General features: G+C 41.8%; 1 protein-coding gene across 1 annotated transcript in view; it reads right to left on the bottom strand.

Annotated features, from left to right (window-relative positions):
* PARM1 (prostate androgen-regulated mucin-like protein 1) overlaps window positions 1-26,812 on the bottom strand; it is a 108,402-nt gene that overhangs the window by 22,506 nt on the left and 59,084 nt on the right. The window contains exon 2 of the mRNA XM_003898756.5: window positions 8,480-9,205. Within this exon, the coding sequence (XP_003898805.1) occupies window positions 8,480-9,205 (726 nt within the window). The remainder of the gene's footprint in view (window positions 1-8,479; window positions 9,206-26,812) is intronic.

The raw sequence follows: 26,812 nt of genomic DNA, 5'->3' as shown, positions 1-26,812 counted from the left end.
TAAATAGTTCCACCATGAAGACACTTGCACATGTATGTTCATCACAGCACTATTCACAATAGCAAAGACACGGAATCAACCTAAATGCCCACCAATGGTGGATTAGATAAACAAAATGTGCATATACACCATGGAGTACTATTCACCCATAAAAAGAATGAAATCCTGTCCTTTGCGGCAACATGGATGGAGCTGAAGGCCATTAACCTAAGCAAATTAATGCGGGAACAGAAAACCAAACACTACATGTTCTGACTTAGGAGGAAGGTAAACCTTGAGTACACATGGACACAAAGAAGGGAACAACAGATACAGGGACCTACTTGTGGGTGAAGGGTGGGAGGAGGGTGAAGATAAAAAAACTATAGGGCACTATGCTTATTACCTCAGTAACAAAATCTGTACAACAAACCTGCATGGCACACAATATACCCATGTAACAGACCTGCACATGTACCCTCCAAAACTGAAATAAAAGTTGGAAAGAAAAAAAAAAAAAAAAAGAACTAGGCACAAAAGAAAAAATATGAGTGAGAGTTTATAACAACCCATAGCGTTGGCAGCCCTGGAGTCTATGGGAAAGCCAAAGAAGGGAGTCAGAATGGTGAGAAGAGAGGTGGGGTGGGCTTGGGGTGGGCAGCAGAAAGTCCTTTAGACATCTACACTGCTTAAAGGCATCCGAAGGGATGTCTCTGCAGACACAGTGAGGATGTTCAATTTTTCTTCATTCTCATTTCAAAGCACAGGATTAATGAGGCTAACACAATATGTGAATTTATTGTCTAAAGATTGATATTGTCACCAAAAGTCACTGATTGATTTGATTGATTCATTGGACATTTATTGAAAACCTACCCTGAGCCAGACACTCTTAGGTGCTGGGAATATATTTGTGAGCCAAAATAGACAAGGACCCACTCTCAGGTACTTTAAAAGCAGTGAAGGCAATGAACAAAGAAACACAAGAAAAATGTGTTCTCCACATGCTGTGAAGAAGAGATGTGATTGACTTGTGACAACTTGTAACTGGGAGGCCAACACTGGACAGGGGGCCCCATAAGAGACCTTCTGACCAGGTGCTATTTGAGCTGAGACCTGAGGAATGAGCTAAAATTAACCAGGTGAAGTGATGGGTTGTGAGAAAGTCCCAGGTAGCGTCCAAGTGAGTGAAGGCCCTAAATCAAGAGGGAGATGTAGGCACTCATGGAACTGAGAGACAGCCAGTGTGGGTGGTGTAGAGAGCGAGGGGAGGGTTGTGGGATGACACTGGGGTGACAAGTGGAGCCCCCATAAAGTGAAGTTGTCTGGACTTCACCCTAAAAGCAGTGGGGTGCCCCCAGAGATGGTGGTGGTAGTAAGGTTATGTGAGACTTGATCAGATTTGTGTTTAATTGTCACTCTGGCTGCTGTGTGGACAACAGGGAGTAGGGAGATGGGTGCAGGGGGGGAAATGAGGGGCAGTTGGGAGGCAATTGCAGTGCGATTATGGGAGCTCTGAGATAAAAACAAAGAGAGGAAGATGAATTTGAGAGCTACCAAGAGTTCAAAATCAACAGTACTCAGTGACAGAGTAGAGCGAGGGAGTGGGAGAGAGAGAACTGAAAAGATGGTGGCAGCACTCACCGTAAGAGGACCAGGCCTGGGCATGTACAATGATCTAATATTTGTAAAGTTGAGCCTAAGATACTATACTTGTTAGGATTATTGCTTTCTGATACATTCTGGCCATTTTAAAAGAATCTGACCAGGAAATGTTTACCATGGTCTTCTCACACCTACGTTGTTTTTTTTTTTTTTTTTTTTTTTTTTTAAAATTTATTTTTTTTTTTTTTTTTTTTTTTTTTTTAATTAAATAATTGTTTTCCCCTTTAACCTATTTTTAATATGTCAGTTAAACATGATGGTCATTAACATACTACAATATACATTTTTTCACTTCTGAAATTTTCTACGTATCCTTTTAAAATTATTGTTTCATCGTTTCTACAAGTTGAGTCTTTTTTCAAATCTAAGGTTTATGGGTGTCTTGTAGAGCTGAAAGTCCCTTGCCGGTATGGACATAGAGATGTCTAGATGTCTATGCCTGCTTAGTGCCCTTTATTTAAAGGTATTTATTGGCATAGCTCACACTGAGTAAATACTGCGGTTCAGATCAGCAATTTAATGTTCAATGGTCTTCACCAATTTTCACAGTTGTGTGTGCTTCTCTTCATAATGAAAATAATAGGATAGTGAAAGACCAGTGTACATGTGGATTTTACAGACAAAAGAGAATATCCACTTTACAACAAGCACAGTGACTATAATTTTAAAGTCTGCATATGCAAGAACTGATGATGTTTTGAATATTACTTGTTTTGCAATGTCAGTTAATCCCTCAAGCATGTACTGAGCAGCAAATTGTTCATAGCACCATTCAATTTTGTTCAGGGAGTCAAAAACACACTATAGTCATAGTTTTCATCCTTGAAGAGCTCTGATTTAATAAGACAAAGTGACCCAAATTTAACACATCACATCTTTCTCTCTTCCTTTAAGAGCCAAACAAAAGCTAAAAAATGAAAATCCATCAAACTCTTCTTCTGCACAGCCAATTTTGCATGGCGGCTACCACCATCTGCTTCTCTTCTCACTGGGCACCTCCACCCCTGGGACCCAGCTGGCAACATCTGGCAACTAGCCCATCTAGCTCATTTCTGCAGTAATGCTGAAGCCCATCAGTTCTTCCCTAACTCTGTGTTTCTACTAATTCAGGTAGGATGGGCATTGTGAAAGGAACACTTGACTTAGGGTCAGTCAGCGGAACTGGATTTCAATCCTGGTCTGGTCACTCAAGTGAGAACTTAGTCTCTCTGGACTTGTTTTGTCACCTGTAGAACAGATACTGCTGAGCTCATGCCACTAGGATCAGATGAGGGCTACCTGTGTCAGTCCCTAGCCCAATTCTTGGAACATACATATTCTCAGTACGCTTCATATGACCATGAACCTCATGTCTTCTGTAAAGGATAATTGTAATAAATAATTACCATAGTATAAAAAGCCAAAAGGACCTGAGAGATTGCTTCTCCTGTATTCAGTTTACAACCAAGCCCTTTTAAGTTAGAGTAGTTAAGTGATGTGCCTGCTATCAGTGCACAACAATGACAAACCAGAAAACAGTTATAAACTGGCATACTTGGTTCCAATTCTGAACTCCCTGCAACTTGACATACATATTACCATCAGTTGAATACTTTTAATATATGATTCTCAATATGTTCTTCCCCTGATCAAAAGCCCTTGGTGACTATCAATGGCCTAGAAAGTATAACCAATTGTCTTAGGCTGCTCCCTAGGGTTCCCTAATGCTTATCCTGAAGGCATCCTTCCTACATCTGCAGTGTCTCCCTCCATGTAGCTTGGGACCCAAACTAGGTTACTCACTATGCCGTGCACCATGTGCACACTACATTGTAATGTCCATGAGTAAAGTGACTGTATTACTCATGGCTGTATCCCTAGTATTTAACCAGATGCCTGGCTCATAGTAGAAGCTCAATAAATATTTGTTGAAGATGGTGGGCATTCTTCAACATGATAAATAAAATAATAACAATGATAATCACACGAGCAGAATAGTAATAATGGTAAATAATAGTAAAGTAGCAACCATAGCCATTGATTGAGATATTGCTCAATAGCATATGCTGTAAATTTATTATCTTACCTGAACCTACCAATAACCCCATCATGTGAATACTATCCCTATCCCATTTTACTGATGATAGGATCAAGGCTCAGGGAGATCTACTAACTTCCCTAATATCAGTTGATTGACTGTTTTATTCATGTATTCAACAGATGTTATTGTTATTGAGGGTCTACCATGTGTTGGGCTCTGTTCTAGGGGTTGGGGGTGTTGCCCATATCTTCCTATTTGCAAACAAGGTCCTCGCTTTCATGGTGACATGAAAACAGACACTGACTCTGTCTAGTGGCAGAAAACAGACACTAACTTATCAAATAAATCATATGATGTCAGAAAATGGTTAAGTGATAAAAAGAAAAATTAAATAGGGAAAGGGATCAGTAGTGATGGGGGTTACTATTTCAGATGGGGGAGTGAATAAAGGCTTGCTCAGGAGGTGACAGGTAAACAGAATCCTGATGGATGAAAAGGAGGGAGCCACTGAAGATCTGGAGGGAGAATGTTCTAGACAGCGGGGATGGTAAGTGCAAAATCCCTGAGACAGGAGTATCTCCGGTATGTTCAAGAAGCAGTAAGACTGCCAGTGTGTCTGAGGGTGAGAGTGGAAGAGGTGAGGGTAGAGGTCCTATGGTCAGATCCTGCTGAGCTTTGTAGGCATGGTAGAGACTTTGGCTTTTACTCTGATTCAGAGCGGGGAGCGACTGGAATGTGAGAGCAGACGAACAGTGGAGTCTGTTCTGAGTTTTGAAAAGATCTGCCCGACAAGGGTGCAGTGAATAGTGAGATCAGTTGCAGGAATATTGAAGTGACACGCGTGAAAGATGACAGAGGGACAAGAGGCGATCAGCCCCGATCTCATGGACTGGATATAGAGTAAATGAGAAAGAAAGGAGTCTAGGATTGCTTCGAGGGTTTTGGCCTGAAGAATTGACAGAAGACAGGAAATGATCAAGGGGCACAGGCCGAGAGTTAAGGAAATCAGTAATTCGCCTTAGACATATTAAGTGTGAGATGCCTATGAGCCACCCAATGGAGACAATGAATTGGCTGACAGCTGGCTATTCATGTCTATAGTTCAGTGAAGCAAAACAGGGGGAGAATTTTACATCTCAGTGTTATCAGTACACAGATGACACTGAAAGTCATGAGTCATCCACTCAGGAGTGACAGTGGAGAGATCAGGGAGAGAGGAGGCCTGAGGTACTTGACCTGGATAGTGAAGGAAAATGAGGAAGTGAAGCGAGGCAGCAGAGACAGAAGGTAGTGAAGATGCACACCCTGAACGTCGAGCAGAGCCAGTGCTTTAACGATGAGGGCAGTGATCATCTGAGTCAGACACTGCTCCAGGTCAGGTCAAACCAGGTCGAAGCACCAGAGAATACAAGAGCAGGGAGGCAGAATGGGGGAAGGGCTGAAAAACTATCTATTGGGTACCGTGCTCGCCAGCTGGGTGACGGGATCAGTTGTACCCCAGACCTCAGCATCACGCAATAAACTCACGTAACAAACCTGGGCATGTACCCACTGATCTAAAATAAAAGTTGAAATGATAAACAAATAAAATAGGCCTAAGAATTTACCATTAGACCTGGCAATGTGGAGGGCACTGGATTATTCAACAAGAGCAGCTTAAGTGCTTACAGCTTCTGGGTGGATTCTGAATGCAAGTGTGTCCAGCCTTAACGATCGTGCTCTTGGTTCCTTGCCTTTGTAAATGAGCACCTGAAACTCCCTTTGCCCCAATCTCCTTCATCTCCCTTTAGGCCCAAATTTGCTTTATTTCCTGCAACTCAGCTCCCTGCTCTCTCCATCATGGAGCCCTTCCTTAACATGTATAGTTAAATTTAACTCCCACAATATTCACCTTGTTTCAGAATTATTCATTGGTGACTATGTTTAGATATTTGTTGAGTGGGTGAATCCTTGGATTAATAGAAACATACTATGTGAACCCACACAGGATAAGACAAGATGCTATGCAAAATGTGGTTTTATTACTGCCACTACTAAAAGCAGTATAAAGAATCTCTAAATAAGAGCATCCCAAAATAGTAACCTGAAGCGCAAACCCACAGAATGCTGCTTGGTCTGCTAGCTAATAAAGGAGCAGTGCAGCAATTCAGAGTGGTGAGAGAGGACTTGACTTGGCTTAGAGATCTGGGCCCTGGGCACAGGGCCCAATGCTGCCACTGAGCCGTGTGATCTTGGGTGAGGCACTTCAGACTTCTGGGACATAGTTTCTTCACCTTTGAAGTGAGCAGGTTCTATCATATCATCCCAGAGATCCTTCTGCCTACCAGGGTTCATTCTCATATTAGAAACTAAGTAGTGATATTAAGAGTTACTTGTCCTGTGTCCTTTCTCTCTACTTAAACGATAAAATCTCAAAGGATAGGTCTCGTACTTGTTTGCATGAAGAAGAGGGTCTTGGTAGATGCAATCCTAATATTTTTTCATTTACTAGATCATAGGGATAAACACTCTTTGGTCTGTGAAATGTGCACTGGTCAGTGATGTCCCTCTAATCTGCCACACGTCTCTTCCCCAGCCATTTCAACATTCTGTCGTTTATTCTGAGTTTCTGCTGTATATGATATTCCCATGAACTTCAAGGTTTATGAGCCAACTGCCACCAATTTGGGGCCTCTTGACCCTGCTGGCCTAGAGTTGAGGAAATCAAGATATAGAGCCTAAAATCAAGCCAAGATATTAGAACAGAACTGTGTTGAATAATCCAGCCCATAAAACTAGAGTACTTGTAGGAAGGAGTAGATGTGTCAGTTTAGAGATTCATGTATGCTAAGCTTAGATTTTGTGCTCAGGAATATCAAACTGCTATGTCTAAGGTATCCTGAAGGGGACAGAAAGTGAAGAGAGGATGGCCGGTTAAAACCTGAAAAAGTTGTACAGACAAGTGGTGGTGAGGGCCTGAACTAGGAAAGAAAAGAGATGGGGTCACTGTATTTTGATGCTCCCTTTGCTTAAGATGGTTCTTAAGATATCGCATCAAAGTCAACACCCACTCTGCTCCAGGTACCAGTGTCAGAGATGTTATCTTCATGCTGGGAGCCTGGGGTACAGGGGTTGGGACAGAGACAGACTGAAGATATACATTCAAGCTCAATGTTTTAAGTGCTGGCCCGGAGGTATAAAAAGGGTGCTAATGGGGTGATGGGCTGCACAGAGGAGTCAACAGATTTCCCTCCTTCACCTCTGCAGATCCACTCTCCACCCTTCTCTGTGTGGTTCTCTGACCAGCCCTCTAGGAGGTCAACCTGCATGAACAACACCAGTGCGTCTCCTTGTTGGCTTCTGGCTGCGTATCAGAGGAGCTGGGAGAGGGAGGTAGTCATTCCCTTCACTCCAGGGAGGTTAACCTTGAGATCGTTGTGTCCGTCAGCCAAGAGTCACTGCTCCTGTTGGCGTGGTCAACTCTACTGGGCCTCTCCTTCTGGGTTCTGGTTACTACTCTCTCCTTTCCTCCTAGGTCTGGCCTGTAACAGCCCTGTTATCATGACCCCCTGTGGTTCTCCCATTCCCCAGCCAGACCTTTGTCATTAGTTCCTTTATCCCAATCTGAGTGTCTCTCTTTTTCTTGTCGAGATCCTCAATGATATACTGGACCTTTGAAATAAAAATGTGCAATTCTTTGGGACTTCTTCCCTTACTAAATTGTGAGCTCTTCCATGAGGAATCACATCTTAATCTTAGTTCTGTCTCTTCCTACCTCTGCTGTCAAGCACAATTTCCATTCATGATGGATGTACATCAATTGTTTGTTAAAAGTTGTGATTCTCTCCTCAGTGATGGCCATTCCTTTGACCCCAACTGACCATGCAGGGTGCTGTCTGGAAATGACCTTCTCAGTCCACATCTCTCACAGGACCACCCAGTGGAGGGGCTGCAGCTCCATTTCCCCCACTAACTTCTGGCTCATCTAAAATGAGCTCATCTCCCTCTTTCTCAGCTAAGTGGCCAAATGCTCCCATGAAAGCCTCTTCCTGCCCAACACCCTAAATTGTATAGTCTTCACATCAATGTCAGATGCGGGTGACCTCAGAAAGAGCCCTCGATTTCTCTCCACCATAATTTCCAAGATTACAAAACAAAGATAAAAATAATACTAACTTCATAGAATTACTGGGAAAATAAAAGCAGATGTGACATCTTGTAAAATTTATTGTCTTTCCCTTGAAATACATCAGTGACTATAAAGAATAAGTAAGTTTTCTCCACTCCTACTCTACTTTGACTGGTTTCCAAAAGGGAGACACTACTTTAAAACGCTGAGCAGAATAATACAAATGACTTTTCCTGAGCATTTACTCCCTGCCAGGAACTGTTCTAAGTGCTTTATGTCATTTCAGTTAATCTCCACAAGAACTGTATGCAGTAGAACCTGTTTTATCCCATTTTACAGATGTGGAAAACTAAAGGCACAAAGAGGTGAAGTAACTTGTCAAAGGTCAGGAGCCAGAGTTGAAACCTAGGAAGCTTGGCCAAAGCCATGCTGTTAATCCCTTTGCTATCTGGTCCTATGTGCTTACATTCCCTGTAGCATCATTATGACTTGTGAAAATAGGCCATAAAGGTGCAATTGGCCACAGTGAATCATGAAAATTGTTAAGGGACTAAAAGTTTGCACTCTTGTGGAAATTCTTGTGAATTATAATTCAACTTAGGTGTTACACTGCAAAATTCAAATTTTCCATTGTATTTGGTTCACTGAACTGCATTCTTAACGTGTGAATGTAGTAAAGAAAACTAGTGGACTAGACAGAGACTCACCTGAACTTAATGCATGTTCTACTTCCTGCATGATCACCCTGGGAAAGGTGGTGGTGGTCTCCATGTCTATAAGCTCACACATCACTTTGCCTGACACAGTTGTTGGGGATGTTTTCTCCTGGGGCACTGGCTCAGCTGTGGCATGTGAGGTGGGTGTGTGGTCAGAGTTGGACTCCTCTGTCGGTGACTCTGATGCAGTTGGAGCTCCAGTAGGTTGGGTGCTGGTCACAGTGGAGCTGTGGTTGGTAGCAATGGAGGCAGAAAAAACCTCAGGTGGTGAGGTTGATAGGGATGAGGGTGATGTGGCTGGAGCTTGTGGGGAGATGAGTGTGGGAGGCTCAGCAGCGGAATGCGACACTGTAGCTGCCACGCCTGCTTCAGGAGTGCCCGAGCTGTGTTCCTCCGAAGTGGTTGTTAAGTGGACTCCACCGCTTGTTGACGAGAACCCAGGAGGTGAGGGGTCTGTGTTTGTGCCTTCCCAATTCGAACCTGGGCTGGTGATCTCCTCTTCTCTGGACTCTGTGGAAATGTTCTTAGGAAGCAGAGATGTTGGGGCTGATGTTGTAACTGGGAGCACTGAGTTGCTGTGAGTGCCATTGGATGGGGAGGCAGTGTCTGCATCAGTGTTTTGTGGAGAGCTAGTCCAGATGGTGATCGGTGGCATAGTGTTTGCCGGAAGAGAAACGGGCAAAGGAGCTGATGTCGGCAGACTCTGTACCCTCCATCCTGTGGAAGAGCCAGTACAAAAGTGGTTAATATGTGAAACACGGTAATATGTGAAATAGAGGCAACGCTCTTACTCCACAGCTGTTTTGCAGTATTTTCACAGGTATTTCTCATTTTGCATTGTGCCCGCCGCAGTTGTGAAGGCAACTTTTAACGGATTTTCTTCCCACCAATTGCTCTGCAAGTCTCAGTAGGAACCTGCCCAAAACTCCATAAGAACAATTAGTAGGACTGTCAATTCAAGACTAGCCAATGCATGGTATGAACTAATCTTGTCCCCAACTTGCTTAAAATCATGTCCTTAGAGAGTAAGACCCTCTGGGGAATTGATTTATGGGAATTTGTCTGGTCTGTCGAGCAGCCAACTCCACAGCTCCAGTAGGAACGCTGGGAGTGTGGACATTGGGAGTGGGGAAGGAGTGGTTGGTGATGAGTGTGGTCGCTGGCAAGAGGGGGCTTCAGTCTCGTTCCATCCCACAGCTGAGGAGCTCACTGATTGGCTGTTCCATGTCTTGGGGGCTACCCATTCTGCACTTACGCACAGGGATGTAAGGGATATGGACCTGCTGGCTGGGATGAATAAATATGTGAACACATATCCTGCAGAGAAAGAAAAAGGGAGAGGTCCCAGAATAAAAGCTAGAAAGAGAAATCTGAGCTTTGGAAATATTTTCTGAGAACCCAGTTGTCTGAAATTCTAGCCCAGGGTCCTTACCATCATATCATTTGCCAAATGCACTCCTTCATATGTAGTAAAATTTAGAGCTAGTTTCCATTCTTCCTTTCTCCTTCCCCACGCTTACGCATTTGGTTTCATTCACTGACTCATTCAATGATTATTTAATAAAGGGCTTTTATGTGCCAGTACTTTCCTGGACATGGGGTTTATGGTTTCACTTTTAGGTAACACATCTCTTGATTGCCTCCCCACACCCCCTTGTCATTCCCTGACTAGTATTTCCCCCAGTCATTTGCATCTCAGTAGATGGGAACCCCATTCACTAGGTTGCTCAGTTAAAAACCAAGATGTCACCCTTCAGGCATGTCTTTCCCTCACATCCCACATCAATTCCATTAGTGGATCAGGATGAGTCTACCTTGCAAATATAATCCTGATTCAACCACTTTTCACTATCTCTCCTATTATTTCCCATCCCCTGAGCCATTATAGTCACTAGTCTAGATGACTGCTGATTAGTTTGGATGTGCCCTCCAAATCTCAGGTTGAGATCATCAGCGTTGGAGGTGGGGCCTGGCGGGGTGTTTTTTTTTTTGTCATGGGGGCTGATCCCTCATGGTTTGGTGCTGTCCTCATGGTAGTGAGTGAGTTCTATCAGGATCTGGCTGTTTAAAAGCATGTGGTACCTCCCACCTACACTCCCTTGCTCCCACTCTCACCATGAGATGTGCCTGCTCCCACTTCCCCTTCCACCATAAGTAAAGCTCCCTGAGGGCATCACCAGAAGCTGAGTAGATTTGTTGCTATGCTTGTACAGCAAGTGCCGCAGAACCATGAGCCAATCAAACCTCTTTTCTTTGTAAATTACCCGACCTCAGGTATTCCTTTATAGCAATGCGAAGAATAGCCTAACACAACTGCAACAGTCTCTTAATTGGTCTTCTAGCCCCCAGGTTTCCTCCCTTTTAGTGTGCTTTCCACTGAGCAGCCAGTATGATCTTTTATAGCAGTAAATCAGCTCATGTCCTTTCACTGATCAAAACCCTCCAAAGGTGTTCTGTTGTACTTAGAACAAAATCCAGAATTGCTTCCCTATGTAATCTCATGTTCTCGTCATCAATTTGATTGGTCTCTAATCAAATGTCACCTCTTCCTCAGAGGAATCATCCCAGACAAGTCTAACTAATTCTTTTCTCCTCTAGCCCATTGTCCATTTAATTTTTTTAAAAAATTTTTTATTGTCGTAAAGTATGCATAACACTTTACTATTACAATGAATTTTAAGTATACAGTTCAATGGCAGGAACTATATACATATTGTGCAACCATCATTATTCATCTGCAGAACTTTTTCATTTTCCCAAACTCAAACTCTGTGCCTATTAAACAACTCCCTTTCCACATTGGAATGGCATAAAAACAACCAACCATTCTACACTCTACTGTCTGTATGAATTGAACTGCTCTAAGTACCTCACATAGAATATTTGTCCTTTTATGACTAGCTTATTTCACTTAGCATAATGACTTAAAACTTCCTTTTTAAGGCTGAATAATATTCCACTGTATGTACGTGTCACATTTTGCTTATCCATTCATACACTGATGGACACTTGGGCTGTTTCCATCTTTGGGTTACTGTGAATATTGTAGCCATGAACGTGGATGAACAAATATCTGTTTGAGTCCTTGCTGTCAGTTCTTTGGGGCATATTCCCAGAAGTGGAATTAATGAATCATATGGTATTTTGTTGCTTAATTTTTTGAGGAAATGCTATACCCTTTGCTCATTTTTGTTTTTCACAATAAGAGAAGGGTTTTCCTGAAATTACATATTTATTTATTCACTTATGTATTGTCTCTCTCTTCTACTAGAATAGAAGCTCAATGAGGGCACAGTGACCTGGTCTTACTCATGGCTGTTTCTCCTGAGCCTAGGACAGCATTAGGTCATAGTAAGTGCTTAATAAGGACCTGTGGGAGAAATGAAGGAAGAGTAGAAAAATGAATTAACCCAAGAACCCTTTTCATGAATACTCCAACATCTCTCCACTCTTTTCCACATGTCACTTTAGTTATGGCCACATCCATCATGGCTTCCTCAGGGAGGGCTGCCTACCTGGTACTATTTGAGGGCAAGATTCTTGCTTAAAGATCAGCTTTACTCATTTTAATTCCAACATGACATATGCCTATGACTGATGTCTAGTTAGGTCTTCAACTATTTAACTCTACGTACCTTGAGGATATTTCCTTGAAGGTGTCAAATAGGTAAAGGTCAATCATAATCAATATTCAAAAGGAATAGAACACTGCCTAGATGCCAGTCAGAGGAAGGGAGAAAAGATCAAAAGGGAAACATTCAGGTACTAGGGTAAAATCTGTTTACATCATCATTTGCCACTCGGCTGACTCAGGAGCTGATGGAAGGCTGTGCTACAGAGTTTATTCTGAATTTAACATTTGGATTGTCATCAAAATAATTGGCTTTATTTTATTTAAAAGGAGTTCATTAAGGCCATAAGCTTCAGGAGAGTTAATTTCCTGGTAAAGAGGAGGACAGACCTCCCAACTTAGGTCACATGCTATTCCATGCTGTTATAGTGGTCTTTTGGCAGCTGTGAACTGTCAACAGTTTTAGAATGAATCCAGATCAAGAAATCTTTGAAATATGGACAAAACAACAGTTGGGACAAATATTATTAAAACATGGGATCTTGTCTATGACCTTTGGAGCTTACTGGCTTTGCATCCTGGCAGCTGTCATGGCTGATTGAAGATTCTAAGGGCAAAAAAAAAAAAAAAAGGACACCATTTACCATGCATAGCATCATATAATAGATAGGCAGATGGAGGTAGAGAGAGCCTCAGTCTGTTAGTCGAGTCAAAGAGTCTTGCCAAGCCTGAGATAAATGAGAAATCAGTCATCTACAAAGGAGAACCAATTCACTCGTTCATTCATTCAAGCATTTATTGAGCTTTTCCCTCAGAGAGCTCATACTCAGCTTCCTGTAATATGACATGATAAGTGCTATATAAAAGTAAAACCAAGTTGTAATGGAAACCCTGAGGAAAGATTAATAAATTCTGTACTGATATCATGGAATGTAAAAATATACAAATGTCATTTTTCAAATGACATTTAGAAAAGTCACAGAAGAGATGATATTTGAATTCATCCTGAAGGAATAAGAATGCAGAAGATACCACTTAAGATATGTGATGTTCAGAATGACACTTGCATTGTTGTTTCCACTGGAGCTAAAAGCTGTACCATGGAAATCATTATAGTGCTGAAAATGACAAGCTCTGGGAATTGGTTTTGTTGCTGGAAATATCCATTTTCTTGTTTAATTTTACTAATACACTTATATAATTCCTACCTCGCCTGCTTCCAAAGAAGACTGGAAGTGGTCATTCATTTCCCATAGCTATCTACTGAGTACTTATTTAAAGAACTTTACTTTACAGCCTAGTTCAGGCAATTTCTGCACCTATAAAACTAACAATGCATGAAATTGTGTGACAATGTTGGTTATCTTCGTTTGAATGAGGCTTTAGAAGCCTCTGCTTTGCCTTATTTGATGGTACATTCCATAATGCACTGACTCCTGGGGTAGGTCTTTTTCCAATGTAAAGATAGCCAAGGCTAAGGCACCACGATGATCCTAGAGAATGCTTGCTGTCTTAGTCTGCTTGGGCTGCTATAACTAAATACCAGATGGGGTGGCTTAAATAACAGAAATTTATTTTTCACAGCTGTAAAGACTGGGAAGCTGAAGATCGAAGTGCTGTTTGATTCAGTTTCTGGTGAGGGCCAACCCCTTGGCTTGCAGATGATCGCCTTCTGTGTCCTCACATGACCTTTCCTCACATGGCATGCGAGTGAAGACAGAGAGCGAGTTCTTTAATGTCTCTTATTATAAGGGCACTAATCCCGTCATAAGGGCCTCACCCACATGATCCCATCTAACTTTAATTACTACCTAGAGGCCCCATCCTCAAATATCACACTGGGGGCTAAAGCTTCAACATTCAGAGTCACTGTAGAACTCGTGTCTCTGCAGGAATAACAAACTGCATAAGTCAAACCAGCAAGAATGTACCCTTTCTCAGGATTTCAAGGAAATTTTAGAGCTAGAGAGGGTCTAACTAATGAGTGAGTATAACCCTTCATTTGATAAATGAGGGCACAGACACAGAGAGAGGAAGTGGTGTAACTGACCTTACACTAAGAAGAAGAATTGGACAGTGTCTACCTGGAAAGAACCGTGCAGGGACAGTCAGAACTAGAACTCCTGCTCTCTGACCCCCACTGATACCCTGTGTCCCAGCCTCAAAAAGGCTAGTGGAACTTACTTTAGCAACCACTATTACAGAGAATGCAATGAGGAGCCTATGTGAGACTGGGCAGCTAAAGAAGTTAAAAAAATGTCTACAGTCCGACCAACAGTGTAAAAGTGTTCCTATTTCTCCACATCCTCTCCAGCACCTGTTGTTTCCTGACTTTTTAATGATCACCATTCTAACTGGTGTGAGATGGTATCTTATTGTGGTTTTGATGTGCATTGCTCTGATGGCGAGTGATGATGAGCATTTTTTCATGTATCTGTTGGCTGCATAAATGTCTTCTTTTGAGAAGTGTCTGTTCATATACATCGCCACTTTTTGATGGGGTTGTTTGATTTTTTCTTGTAAATTTGTTTAAGTTCTTTGTAGATTCTGGATATTAGCCCTTTGTCAGATGGGTAGATCGTAAAAATTTTCTCCCATTCTGTAGGTTGCCTGTTCACTCTGATGGTAGTTTCTTTTGCTGTGCAGAAGCTCTTTAGTTTAATTAGATCTCATTAGTCAATTTTGGCTTTTGTTGCCATGGCTTTTGGTGTTTTAGTCATAAAGTCCTTGCCCATGCCTATGTCCTGACTGGTATTGCCTAGGTTTTTTTTCTAGGGTTTTTATGGTTTTAGGTGTAACATTTAAGTTCAACCATTGTGGAAGACAGTGTGGCGATTCCTCAAGGATCTAGAACTAGAAATACTATTTGACCCAGCCATCCCATTACTGGGTATATACCCAAAGGATTATAAATCATGCTGCTATAAAGACACATGCACACGTATGTTTACTGCAGCACTATTCACAATAGCAAAGACTTGGAACCAACCCAAATGTCCATCATTGATAGACTGGATTAAGAAAATGTGGCACATATACACCATAGAATACTATGCAGCCATAAAAAAGGATGAGCTCATGTCCTTTGTAGGGACATGGATGAAGCTGGAAACCATCATTCTGAGCAAACTATCACAAGGACAGAAAATCAAACACCACATATTCTCTCTCATAGGTGGGAATTGAACAATGAGAACACTTGGACGTGGCATGAGGGCCATCACACACCGGGGCCTGTTGTGGGGTGCGGGGAGTGGGGAGGGATAGCATTAGGAGATATACCTAACGTAAATGACAAGTTAATGGGTGCAGCACACCAACATGGCACATGTATACATATGTAACAAACCTGCACATTGTGCATATATACTCTGGAACTTAAAGCGTAATAAAAAAAGTAAAAAAGTCATGCCTCCATACACCTTCCCACCCAAAGCACAGCCACTTTTCTTTGAAGAAAAGAATTAGTTTTAGTATTTCCTTGAGAAGATAGGATGAAGAAACTGAACCCATTAATTTCTCAGTTAGAGGTGAATGAGCATAGTTTCAAAACACAGTGACATTGCCAGGGATGGTATGCCCTGCCCGGGCTGTGATAGGCCCACAGACGTGAAAGGGACAGATTCAGGGAAGGGCATCTCTTAGACTTAGCCCACGTGTGCAGCTGAAAAGTCTGATGACCAATTCAATCTGGAATTCCTCCTTGTAAGCTTACAATTAGCAGTGGTTCCTGAAGTTTGGTCAGGTTCAAGCTTTTTTGTGGCAAGAATAGCTGACAAATTGTTGCTCTGAAGAAAACCAGATTCTTAGTGAGATAGAAAATTATTTGTTTCCATGTGTATTGTCCTCTATGGGGAGACCACTATTATAGTTTACATCTCTTCGATATTTAAAAGAGCTAGTGTGTGGCTTGGTCCTCAGTTTCTAGACCTGCTAGGAGGGACGTAGGGGCTGATTGTTGAGATATGCAGGCGAGTTCTTACCGTGCTGAGAGGAGTTAAAGGCATTGTAGCGTACAGAGTCTGCCTTCTGTGCCTCCTGACCTGACTGCGTGTCAGGAATACAGGCAGTGAGTGCTCTGAACTCTGTCACCTTTTCTTGGATTCCATGAGCAACAACCTGGGTCAGTGGCAGAGTTGCAGACAGACTGATTTTCTGTGTTGCTCACCTATTCTTTTTTTTTGCCCCGGCCATGTCTTTCCCTGCTCTTAGCTTGTCAAGCATGTGAGAAAACATGTGACAAAGCTTTGGCAAACTTGGTGAAACTTGATCAAAATGCAGTCAAGCCCTTTCCTGCTGCTGCCAAGTTAGCCGGGAGCATTGCCTGTGGTCCCCTGGCAGAGGCCCCACAGCTGCTGAAGGTCTGTGTGCTGAGTAATTGCTACCAGTTTCTCCACCTGTTACGGCCACCATAGTGAACTGCTGAAAAGGCCAGCGGGACTGTTTAACATATATATTAACAAGTGTACTGAGCACTTTACATGCATCATCTCATTTAATGGAAATATAACCTCTGCGAGGTAGGCACTATTGTTATCTCAAGTTTCACAGATGATAAGACAGAGGCTCAGAAAAGTTCAGTAATTTTCGTAAAGTCACACTGCTAGTACACGGTACAGCTGAAGCTTGAATGCAACACCATTTGACTTTTAACCATCAGCTTTTTAATGATTCTATAGTATTGAATTGGGAAAAGCAAAGGTGTTTTCGAAGTCTGGGCTCCATGTTTGTGAGGCAGTTGGTAACCAGTTTGCTTCTATCTTCCCTAGTACATTCCCTAGTGTGGGCAACTAAGTGACTTTTAAAAAGTTATTAGACTTTATGAACCCTTCCCCTCCCCTTTAATCTGATCACAGAATTCCTACTGCCTTTGGGATAAAATCTAAGCTCCTTGGCACAAGACATGCCACCTTTCATAGTCTGTCCAGTTTACCCCTCATGAGCCTGCGGTCTTGTCAGTCTGAATCACCGTAAGCTCCTGAAGTATCCCATGGCCATCTGCCTCCCTGCCTTTGCACTGCTGCTCTTTCTACCCTGACTCCGCTCTCCATGTCTCCCCTCTTGCCATCCCAGTTCTGAGAAATCCAGAGCCTTGCCTTCTCTATGAAATATTCTCCAACTTGATAGACCCTTCCTCCTGTGTGCAGCCACCTCACTTCCCACAGACTCTAATGGCAGCACACATCATATTGAGCCATAGTCTTTCTCCACGCTTGTCCCCATTCAGGCTGGCAGCCCTGATAATAAAAACTAAACTTGTTCTTTGTGTCTTAGTGCCTGGCACAGAGAAAGTGCTCAATAAATATTCATTGAGTAGCAACATGGATTTTCTACCCTTTGAAAACAGAAATGTTTTCTGGCTTATATGCTGAGTCATGATAACAGAAATGTATCCTCCCTTTGAGTTGTCTGTAAGCTCCATGAAAATGACCTGTTAACACAAAATTGTGGATGGGCCTCCAGACAGACTTTTGTTATATTTGTTTGCTTGTTTTTACTTTGGAGACTGCATGGATTTCCTTTCTTTATGCATGATCTAGACCAAGGTCAGCAGCTTTTGGTGACCACCTATCAGTTGGGCCAAACACAGGCTAGTTTTAACATCTTCACATTGAATGAATTGAATTTCAGCAGGTATTTAAGAGAGAGAGAGAGAGAATGTTAAAATGATAATTATTTATTTACATTTCAAAGCTAGGTTTTAGTGTGTTTTAGGTTGAATCACTATTAGGGACCTACAAAAGTTTCGCACCTACAAAGTTTCCCATGTTGTCTTTGGTGGGGTCTGCTGAGGGCAGCCAATGCTCCAGAAGGCTCATCTAACATCTGCAAAACCATTCCTAATCAGAGTGTGGTCCAACCATATGGTATTTGAAAGCTATCATATGTCAAAACAGAATGCGTATGCCCCAAAGCCATCAAACTGTGTCTAAGAAGATACTTGTTTGAAGTAGGAAAGCCATATTCTCCTGAGTATTTTGCTTATGGAAATGAGACATAATTCAATCAAAAAAAGAGGAAAGAGCTTCTGTTTTCTAGCCACCGAATCACAACCTGCAGACCTGGTGAATGACTCAATTTCTCCATCCATAAAATCAGTTCTAATGATATCAGCAGGCTCCCCGTGGTGCTGTGAATTCTAATGAAAGAATAACATTTGTGAAGAATGCTGTACTTCCTGGGAGAAAAATATGCCATTTTTCTTTCTTTCTTTCTTTCTTTTTTTCCTTAGATGCAACATCTGTCTTTGTCAGTCCCTTAAACTTACTGCTTCTAGGTTGGGAGGGACTATGGTGGTCATATCAGAAGGAAGCCGAGCTGAGCAAGGATGCCAACGAATGCCTGAAATCCCCATACTGGGGTTTCTCAGGGTGGGGCAATGGAGATAAAGAGAGACTATGCAGGAGGGCAAGTAGCTTCTCTTCCATCACTTTGTGGCTGAAGGTGGATATGGGCATGGTGGTGGGGAGTGGGAAGGAGATTTTCTGAAGGACAACATCAGGTTCTCTGATTCTTTCCTTTCATAGGCCCGGTCCCAACATTTGTGGGGCCCAGGGCAAGAGTACAAACAAAGGCCCACACAGAGCATGTCTAAATATGTAACTTACAAATTAAGATGTGCCCATGGCTCAGCCTGCACTCCATCCTGGGCCCTGCAGCCACTCCCAGGGTAACCCTCTGCAGACCCAAGGCTAATGGGACAAGGGATCTGCTGGGGCAGGGTAGGCCAAAGCTGCGGCTGGGTCCACCAGGAGCCAAGATGGAGACTGACCTGGACATGCTTCCTGGGCAGCTTTGGTGGGCAGTCTCCCTTCTCTATGCCTCACTTTTCTGGCATAATTTTCAGGCATTTTCAAGCAGAAGGGAGGGAGAGAACTCAGGCAGCACTTTGAATGCTTTGCCAGTGACCAGCTTTAAACAAAGACAGACACTCTGATTCTCTAGAGCCAAGGTGGTGATTCTCTCCTTCCTACCCTCACTCCTGTGCCTGCAGGTCACACACACTGGCCTAGGGGACCAGTTTACTCCCTGTATACTTCTTTTGTTTGCTCAATCATTCACTGAAATTAAAAAAAAATTCTCATGGGTTCAAAAAGATAAAAATTCTTTGAGTTTGGGTGTTTGTAAAATTCAGGTATTTGTTGCCTAGTCGAGGGGTGGCATACCCTTCTAGAAACCCACCTCTTATAAGCACAAACTGCTATCCAGTCATTTCTCAAGCCCTATAGCCCCTGGCAACAACCAGAATTTAACAAAGCCCACATGTTGCCTTGTTTTGATTCTGAACCTCTTCCTTCAGAGGATCTTTTCTAGGCTTAGAATTGCCCAAATGGCTGAGGCTGCTCTTGTAGCCTAATGCTTTACTTGTAGCCACTTGTCCACTTCTTTTCCTGATGTCTCTACTTCAGCTAATTGCACCATCCATGACTCTTTGTTCCCCAGAGAGCTGGAGCCCTTTAAGTGGTCAGCTCCATGGCAATTTGCCTTTGAAAGGACAGTTCTCAGCGGCATTCCAGGCTAATGCATCCTGGCCTTCTTTTTGGTGAATCAGTAGGCAGTTTGACTGATTACAGGATAATGTTCAGAAAATGCAAGCAGGCTTTGTATTCATGTTGGCTTCACTGCCAAAGTTCACTACTGACCATCCAGGGAACAGGGAAGGGGACAGAGATGATTCCAGTGCAAACACATCTCCACAACTGGAAAAATGGCTCAAACTTAGAGGGTGTTTCCTCTGATGGGGGAGAGGAAACTAGGGACTTTCTGAGAGAAGGCAAATAATCTGTAATATTGCTGTGCCCCTTTCTCTTCTCTCTGCCACCAGTTTCTTCTAAGGATTTTCACCGAAGATGCCAGTCAGCATGAATGGGTATACTTCATGGTTTCTTTTCTTTATTTTTATTTACTATTAAAAATAAAATAGAACTTGCATGCAGTGAAATGCACACGTCTTAATTGTACAAAACAATGAATTTTTACAGGTGTATACTTGTGCTACCACCACCAAGATCAAGATACAGAACCTTTTCAGCACCCAGAACACCCCATCATGTCCTCTCAGCACTTAATTCTCCAAAGGTAATGCTTATTCTGATGGAACATTATGACTTTTAATACAATAGATTAGGTTTTTCTGTATCTGAACTTCACATAAATGGAATTATACAGTGTATTCTCTTTTGTCTCAATTCTTTCACTCACTGGGAGACTCACCTGTGTTGCTATGTGTATTACTAACTCATCATTTATCATTGATAACTTGTACTTGGTTGTATGGATATGCCTCATTTTTTTCACAGTCTACAAATGATGAGCATTTAGGCTGTTTTTGATTCAGGATTATTACAAACCAAGCTGCTTGCTTCATGGCTTCTTAGTAACTCTTTTCTAATGCTTATTACATGCCATGTTCTGTGTATTTTATAAGTAATAAGTCACTTAATCTTCACAATAAACCTATGGGAAGTATTATTATATCTCCATCTTACAAGAACCAACTGAGGCACAAAGAGGTTAAATAACATCCCAAGATATACAGCTAGAAAGTAGTACACCTTGGACTAAGTAGTAGTATACCTTGAATTATCTCTTGCCCCCTTAACCACCAAGCCATATAGCTACCTGCAATGGTTAAAACTATAGGTCAAACCACTTATTAGCTTTGTGATCTTGGACAAGTTCATTAATCATTCTGCTTCCTCATCTACAAACATGAAATAACAACAATATCTCCAGTCAAAGGGATAATTTAGGAATTAAATAAATACTAAGGCAGATACTATTGCTTGGGTAATCCGACAGCCACTTCCAATCCATTTCCAAGCTAAATGCTCTCTTTGTGGCCTTCTTTGCAACTAAGGGTGTCTACGTGCCCCAGTTCTGTAAAATGAGATTGATGGAACATATGCTATGAGACATCTGGAAAAGTGTTTGCCTCTTTATAAAAGCAACGTATAAGAAAGGACACCCAAGAATAGTCTTGGTGACTATTCTTTCCTCCTCCTTCTCGCAACCATGTCTAGCACAGTGGCAGCCATTCTGTGAAGCCAAGGATGCCAGTAAACCCACTAAGAATGATGAAAATGAAAGACAGAAAGAGACTTTCTCCTTGATGATATTGTTGCTCCACCAGGCCAGGCCTGGGATGCCTATCTCCAGACTTCCTGTTAAATAAATGCTATATACCTTGGGAGCTAAGGCATGGTTCATCAGGTTTCCCATTATTTGCAATATAAGTAAATGTTAGGCCATGTAAAGAGCTAATCACAATGCCTGACACAAAGAGCTCAATAAATATGAGGTTACTATGTTAACCTCTGTCTAATTGGAACCTGGGCCCAAAGGCTGTCACCTCTTGTAATCTGCTAATGATTTTCTAAAAGTGCTTTGCGGCCACTATCAGAGGGAGATGATTACTCCTCATGGTATCAGCTGTGAGCGTCAGGAATGGAGTGCTTCCCACATCCTTCAACAAAGCAAGAAGCAGCTGGACCCGTCAGTGTCCCAGAGGTACTCTCTAAGCTGATGCCCAGGAAAGCCAAGCTGCTGCACACACCCACAGATGCATCCAGGAAGAAAAAGAAAAAAACCCAGATAAACATGATTGTGTTTTTCCACCTTATTAAAAAAAAGTTCAGAAACTTCTGGGGCAGTTTTCAAAATGAGTCATGGTATGACATGCATCAGGCTGAATGGCTCCTGGAGGCTGAAGAAGCAGAGGAAACAGCACTCAACAACAATCAGGGACCACACTTTGTTTTTAGAAAACCTGGCCTGAATTTATCAGTGCTGTGAGGCATAACCTTGCACACACTGATTAGAATGGCATCCTATTATACTATTTATTTCATGCATTGCTTAGTTTACTTTTTAAATATTCTTTTAGATTTTTATTTGTTTAAGTTCAATTCAACAACTATGTATAGAGCGCCTGCTGTGCACAGGGAACCCAGGCATCTAAATTATATGAGGGAAGGTATACTGGAAAAACATATGCATTTGTTTTATTATATATTTCATACAATCTTTCCATGATTGTTGCAATTCGGCCCTATTTACCTTTAATGGATTTTGATGCTTAATGTCTCCTGCACCTGACCTCTCTGAATAAAGGTCTCTGATAGTGGAATAGTCATGTTTTCTCTTCTCCCACATATTCTCCCCACAGATGGTCTGTTTCGTCAAGCATGCTGAGAGGAAGGGATTGGTAAGTAATTAAGTAATGCACCAGTGTAAGGTTTTCATTAATTATGCTATCTGCCGTTCAGCTCTTTTTCTTCCTCCTAAACTGTCTTCTAAATAGCAGCTTTTAAAACTTACAGTGTTGGGATGTAGTTCTTAGAATCCGAGAGTCACTGTCCTCTATAGACATCTAAATGAGAATGAAGTTGGTTGCTCCCTTGAGGGTACCAGGCTGGATGTACTGAGGCAGAGTTTGGATCTCTGAAGTCTCCATCTGGCTTTGTGGGTCTTTAGGTAAGCAGCTTCTCGTCTATGAGACCCAGTGCCCCTGATAATTAACGCTCTTTCCCGTCACGGACACTCTATGCTGTGTGGTCATTTTAAAAACTAGGATTGAGTGGAGGAAGGAGGCTGTTGATGGAGCCACAATGTACAGCAGGACCTAACTTATCACCAGAGACTCCAGGAGAGCCTTTGGGTTTTCCTTTCTTGTGGAATATTTCCTAAGTCCTGATATATCATCAAAGATAGGCAGGCAATCCGAGGGGCGTAGGAACCATGTATTCATTCTTTCCCTGAATAAAGAAAGGGGGCTAGAGAATGGAAGTCAATTATTGGGAGATTACTGTAATGCATGCATGCTTGTAGCTCACACCAAAATATGAATAGCATAAAGCTAAGCTGGAACAAATCTGATTTCCAGTTCAGATGTTATTAAGGTAACCTATTAATTTTGTAGGAATGAATACCCTCTGCAAAAATGTTGCTCATAATGAATTAAATCAGTTGAAATCAATGTGGGGAGCCATACTTTATGTAAGAGATGTTGTGGGTAATGAATTTTAATCAAATACTTTAAGTGACAAGGGAAACTGGACGTTTGAAGAAACTCCATGATGAATCCTCATTTTGTGTAATTAATTACCTTCCAATTTGTCTCTTCTGCAAGAAGCTTTTAGACTTTTAATTTGCCTAAAAGGCCAGACTTTCTTATGCTTTTGTTACCTAACACATTCACTATTCCAGAAAGAGGCAGCTTGCTCTTACAGAGTTTGCATCTCTGCTGAAAATAACATAAATCACTACTTGGGTACACATAGATACATAAACACCATCTTCGGTGTTTCATTTGTTAACCAACCTCCAACTGCTGCAACCGTCAGTATCTCTCAAACGCCTGCAGCATGGCCACCTCTGCTAAAGAAAGTGTTTGCAACGCCAACTGGGGAGTTGTCATTGGCACTGTGATTGGAGTACAGCACATTCTGATGAAAATCTGTGGGAACTATTAAAATGCTACTCTGCAACCATTGCTGACAGATGCTATTAAACACATCAATCTGGAAGGACAGAATCTGGCGACATGAGCTAACTTGGGTGAATTGCGGAAGCTGTATAAAAATTGGCTCTGTTGAGCTCAACTCAAAGAATAATTTTACTTTTGGTGCACTTATTTAGAATAAATCTATATGTGTCGCTGCTTAGAAAAAATATTCAAAAAATAACTCTGCCCATTTTAAACCTTATAAACCACTTTTTAATATATTCCTATGTTCCCTCTGGCAATGTTGGGAATATACAGTGACACCCCAAATATACACATGCTTCATCTGAGGCAGAGTCACCTCTACTGCTTGACTTTATTTTAAAGGTGAGTCTCAAATCTGGATATCCAGCTTTGTGTTCTCTCCTGTATTCCGGTCCTCTGTCTTTTGGGCTTTATATTCAAAGTCAGTAAATCTAACATATCTGGCTTATCTTTCCCTCATCATACCAGCTCCCTTATTTCTGTCATTATCCTGCACCTTATCCAAGTTCTAATTCAAAGTCAAACAGCTCACAAGAGGCAGAGCTGGGATTTGGGCTCAGATAGGTCTGACAATTCCAGTAATCCCTCAGGTCTTTTTGAAGGAGGATCCTACTTCTATAAACATGATGCCCATTAAGGAAAGCACTTATTTTTCAGTGGGCTGAAATATTATCCACATATATACCCTTCTAAATGATCCATCAGAGAAAGAGAACTTTTTCTGTCCAGCCAAATGTGCACATTCTTCATATAGCTACCCAGAAGGCAATGGGTGTGTCACTCTTCAGACCGTAGGATAGATGCCTACATGTCCCTTGGTAGAAACTACCTGCCAGTCAGACTATGGATGCACCTTCTCTCTAGCTCAGAGGCTGCTTTTAACATGACAGGTTCATCTCATCCTAAAGGCACTTATCAGCTGAGAGTCAGGTCTCTGCAGCTGGAAACACAAGCATGTCAGCCTGGTGTAGCTAGGGGGCTGTAATTGCATTCACTAGTCTTCATCCAGAAAATCTGCCTTTTATTAAGTCCTTATCAAATAGTCACATATAGAAAAGCCAAAATTATTTTTTAGAAGATCAGAAATAGCATTTCTATTTCCTATGTAATTGAATCAAAAGCATTTCAGCTTTGGTTCTTCTCTCTGAAATCTATCCTTTTGTTCACTAGCTAAGCAAGTATGAGCATCATATAAAAACTACAAGCAAACTTTCTGAAAGATGTAGAGAAAATTAATTCTCCTTTCTATGTATGACTACCCACACAATCTGGGAAGGAATGGGTCTGGTAATAATTTTGATTTCTGTTTCACTGTAATAAAACAATCAATCAATCTCCATAAAAACTACAGAGCAAAGGGAGAACAGCAAAATTCCCTAAGAGAAAAGTAAAATCTCCAGGAATTAGCAAGTCTGAATCTCCAGGTTCAATTTCAAATGAGTCCCTGATCCCATCATTCCAGCTGCACACAGGGCATTCATTTCTTCTTGGATGACATTTTATCATCAAATGCAATAGATCAATCTACACTAAGCAATTCCCCACTGCCCACCTCCAAAACAATTTTCCTAAATGCTCCCTGATTCTGTCAATAGCACCGGTCAGGTTTAATGTATTTGAAGAAAGTTTGATTTGTTTCTTGCTTTTCTTTTCTATGTCCTGTCACACTCAATCCTCGTTTATTCTTCAATTTAAAAAAGTATTTAGAGCCCACTAGGTACCAGGTACCATGCTAAGTGTTGGCAATAAAATAATGCACAGAGTCATTGCCCTCACAGCACCAATATTCAGTGGAGTGAGCCACCACAGAGTATGAAGTTAGAATGTGGTATAATTAGTGACAACACAGGGGCCTGTCCAAGCACATCATGGGGCAGGCCTACAACAGATGCAGGTCAGGGTGTCAGAGTAGACTTTCTAAGGGACGTGACCTCTCAGATTGGATGGAAAAGATGAGTAAGAGTCAGTCCAGGAAGAACAGTGGTGTGGATGGAAGGGGGAATAACATTTCCAGCTTTAAAAGCATTATGTCAACAATTCCAGACATAAGAGCATATGAAGCCTTATATCTGGGACTTAGGATGCAAAATGGAGAGGGATGAGAGACAAGGCTAAAAAAATCATCCAGGACCAAATCATGTACGACCTTGTAAGACACGTATGAGCTCTGAACTTCATCTCAGTGATTTTGAACCAAGGGATGATGTGATAAGCGTGATGCTTTTGGAAGATCACTCTGGTGAGGGCAGACAACTGATTGATGGAAGAGGATACATCTGGAGGCAGGAAAAGCTGCTAGAGGCTGACGCTGAGAGAAGACATTGTCCTGGCCTAAGGTAGTAGCCATGGAGAAAAGTGAATGCATTCAGGATCTCTCTTGGCCTTGGTTCCTGCTTTAATGGCACTCTGAGTACTTCTCATAGGACTCATGCAGAGTGAATGGATCCTTAAGAGGGCACAGAGTATGTGTGAAACTCTGGAGCCAGACTACCCCATTCAAACCCTGACCGGGTTCCTCACTAGCTCTCTCTTGTGTCTCAGTTTTCTCAAAAGTGAAGTAGGGATAATAATGGTATACATTCCATAGTAAACACTTAGTAAATGGACAGTTAATACATGCAAACACATAGAACAGTGCCAGGCACATGGAAATACTCAATAAATGTTAATTAGTAGTAAATGTGTTCAGGATTGTACTGTCATTTCCTTTATCCACAATCTCACCACATCTCACTCAATCTACCCCATGATGACCTCTTAAATCACCTTTCCTTCTATTTGTACTCTGCCTAATTCTACTCTGCACATGAATTCTAGATTAATCTTAAAGACATCTTTCATGATGTCACTCTCTTTATTCAGATCTTATAAGGCTCCCAATTAAGCTCCAAATCCTTAATCCAACATTGCAAACACTTCCCCAGACTGGTCATATTTAATCTTCTCTAAGTGTATTTCACTTTACAGTTATATCCCAGGATATGCCCTTTAGTTTACAAAAATTTAAATTTGCGAGGAGTTTTATATAATATCTGCTTTGGCCTATGATGCATGCACCCACATTTATGAGAGCTGTTTTGGATTGTGTGTACCTCCCAAGTAACTGAGCGCCAGGAAACAACAGCCCTTATGAAGTCATCTTCCCAGTTCTGAAGTGTTCCCAGTATTTTTGGTTTTTAAGTTTATTGTAGTGACAATCTTATGCATCATTTACATTGCTATTTATTTATTCATAGTTTTTGAGATGGAGTCTTGCTCTGTC

The sequence above is a fragment of the Papio anubis genome, chromosome 3, assembly GCF_008728515.1.
Source record: "Papio anubis isolate 15944 chromosome 3, Panubis1.0, whole genome shotgun sequence".
Classification (NCBI taxonomy): Eukaryota; Metazoa; Chordata; class Mammalia; order Primates; family Cercopithecidae; genus Papio; species Papio anubis.
This window is presented reverse-complemented; position numbering and strand designations above follow the sequence as displayed.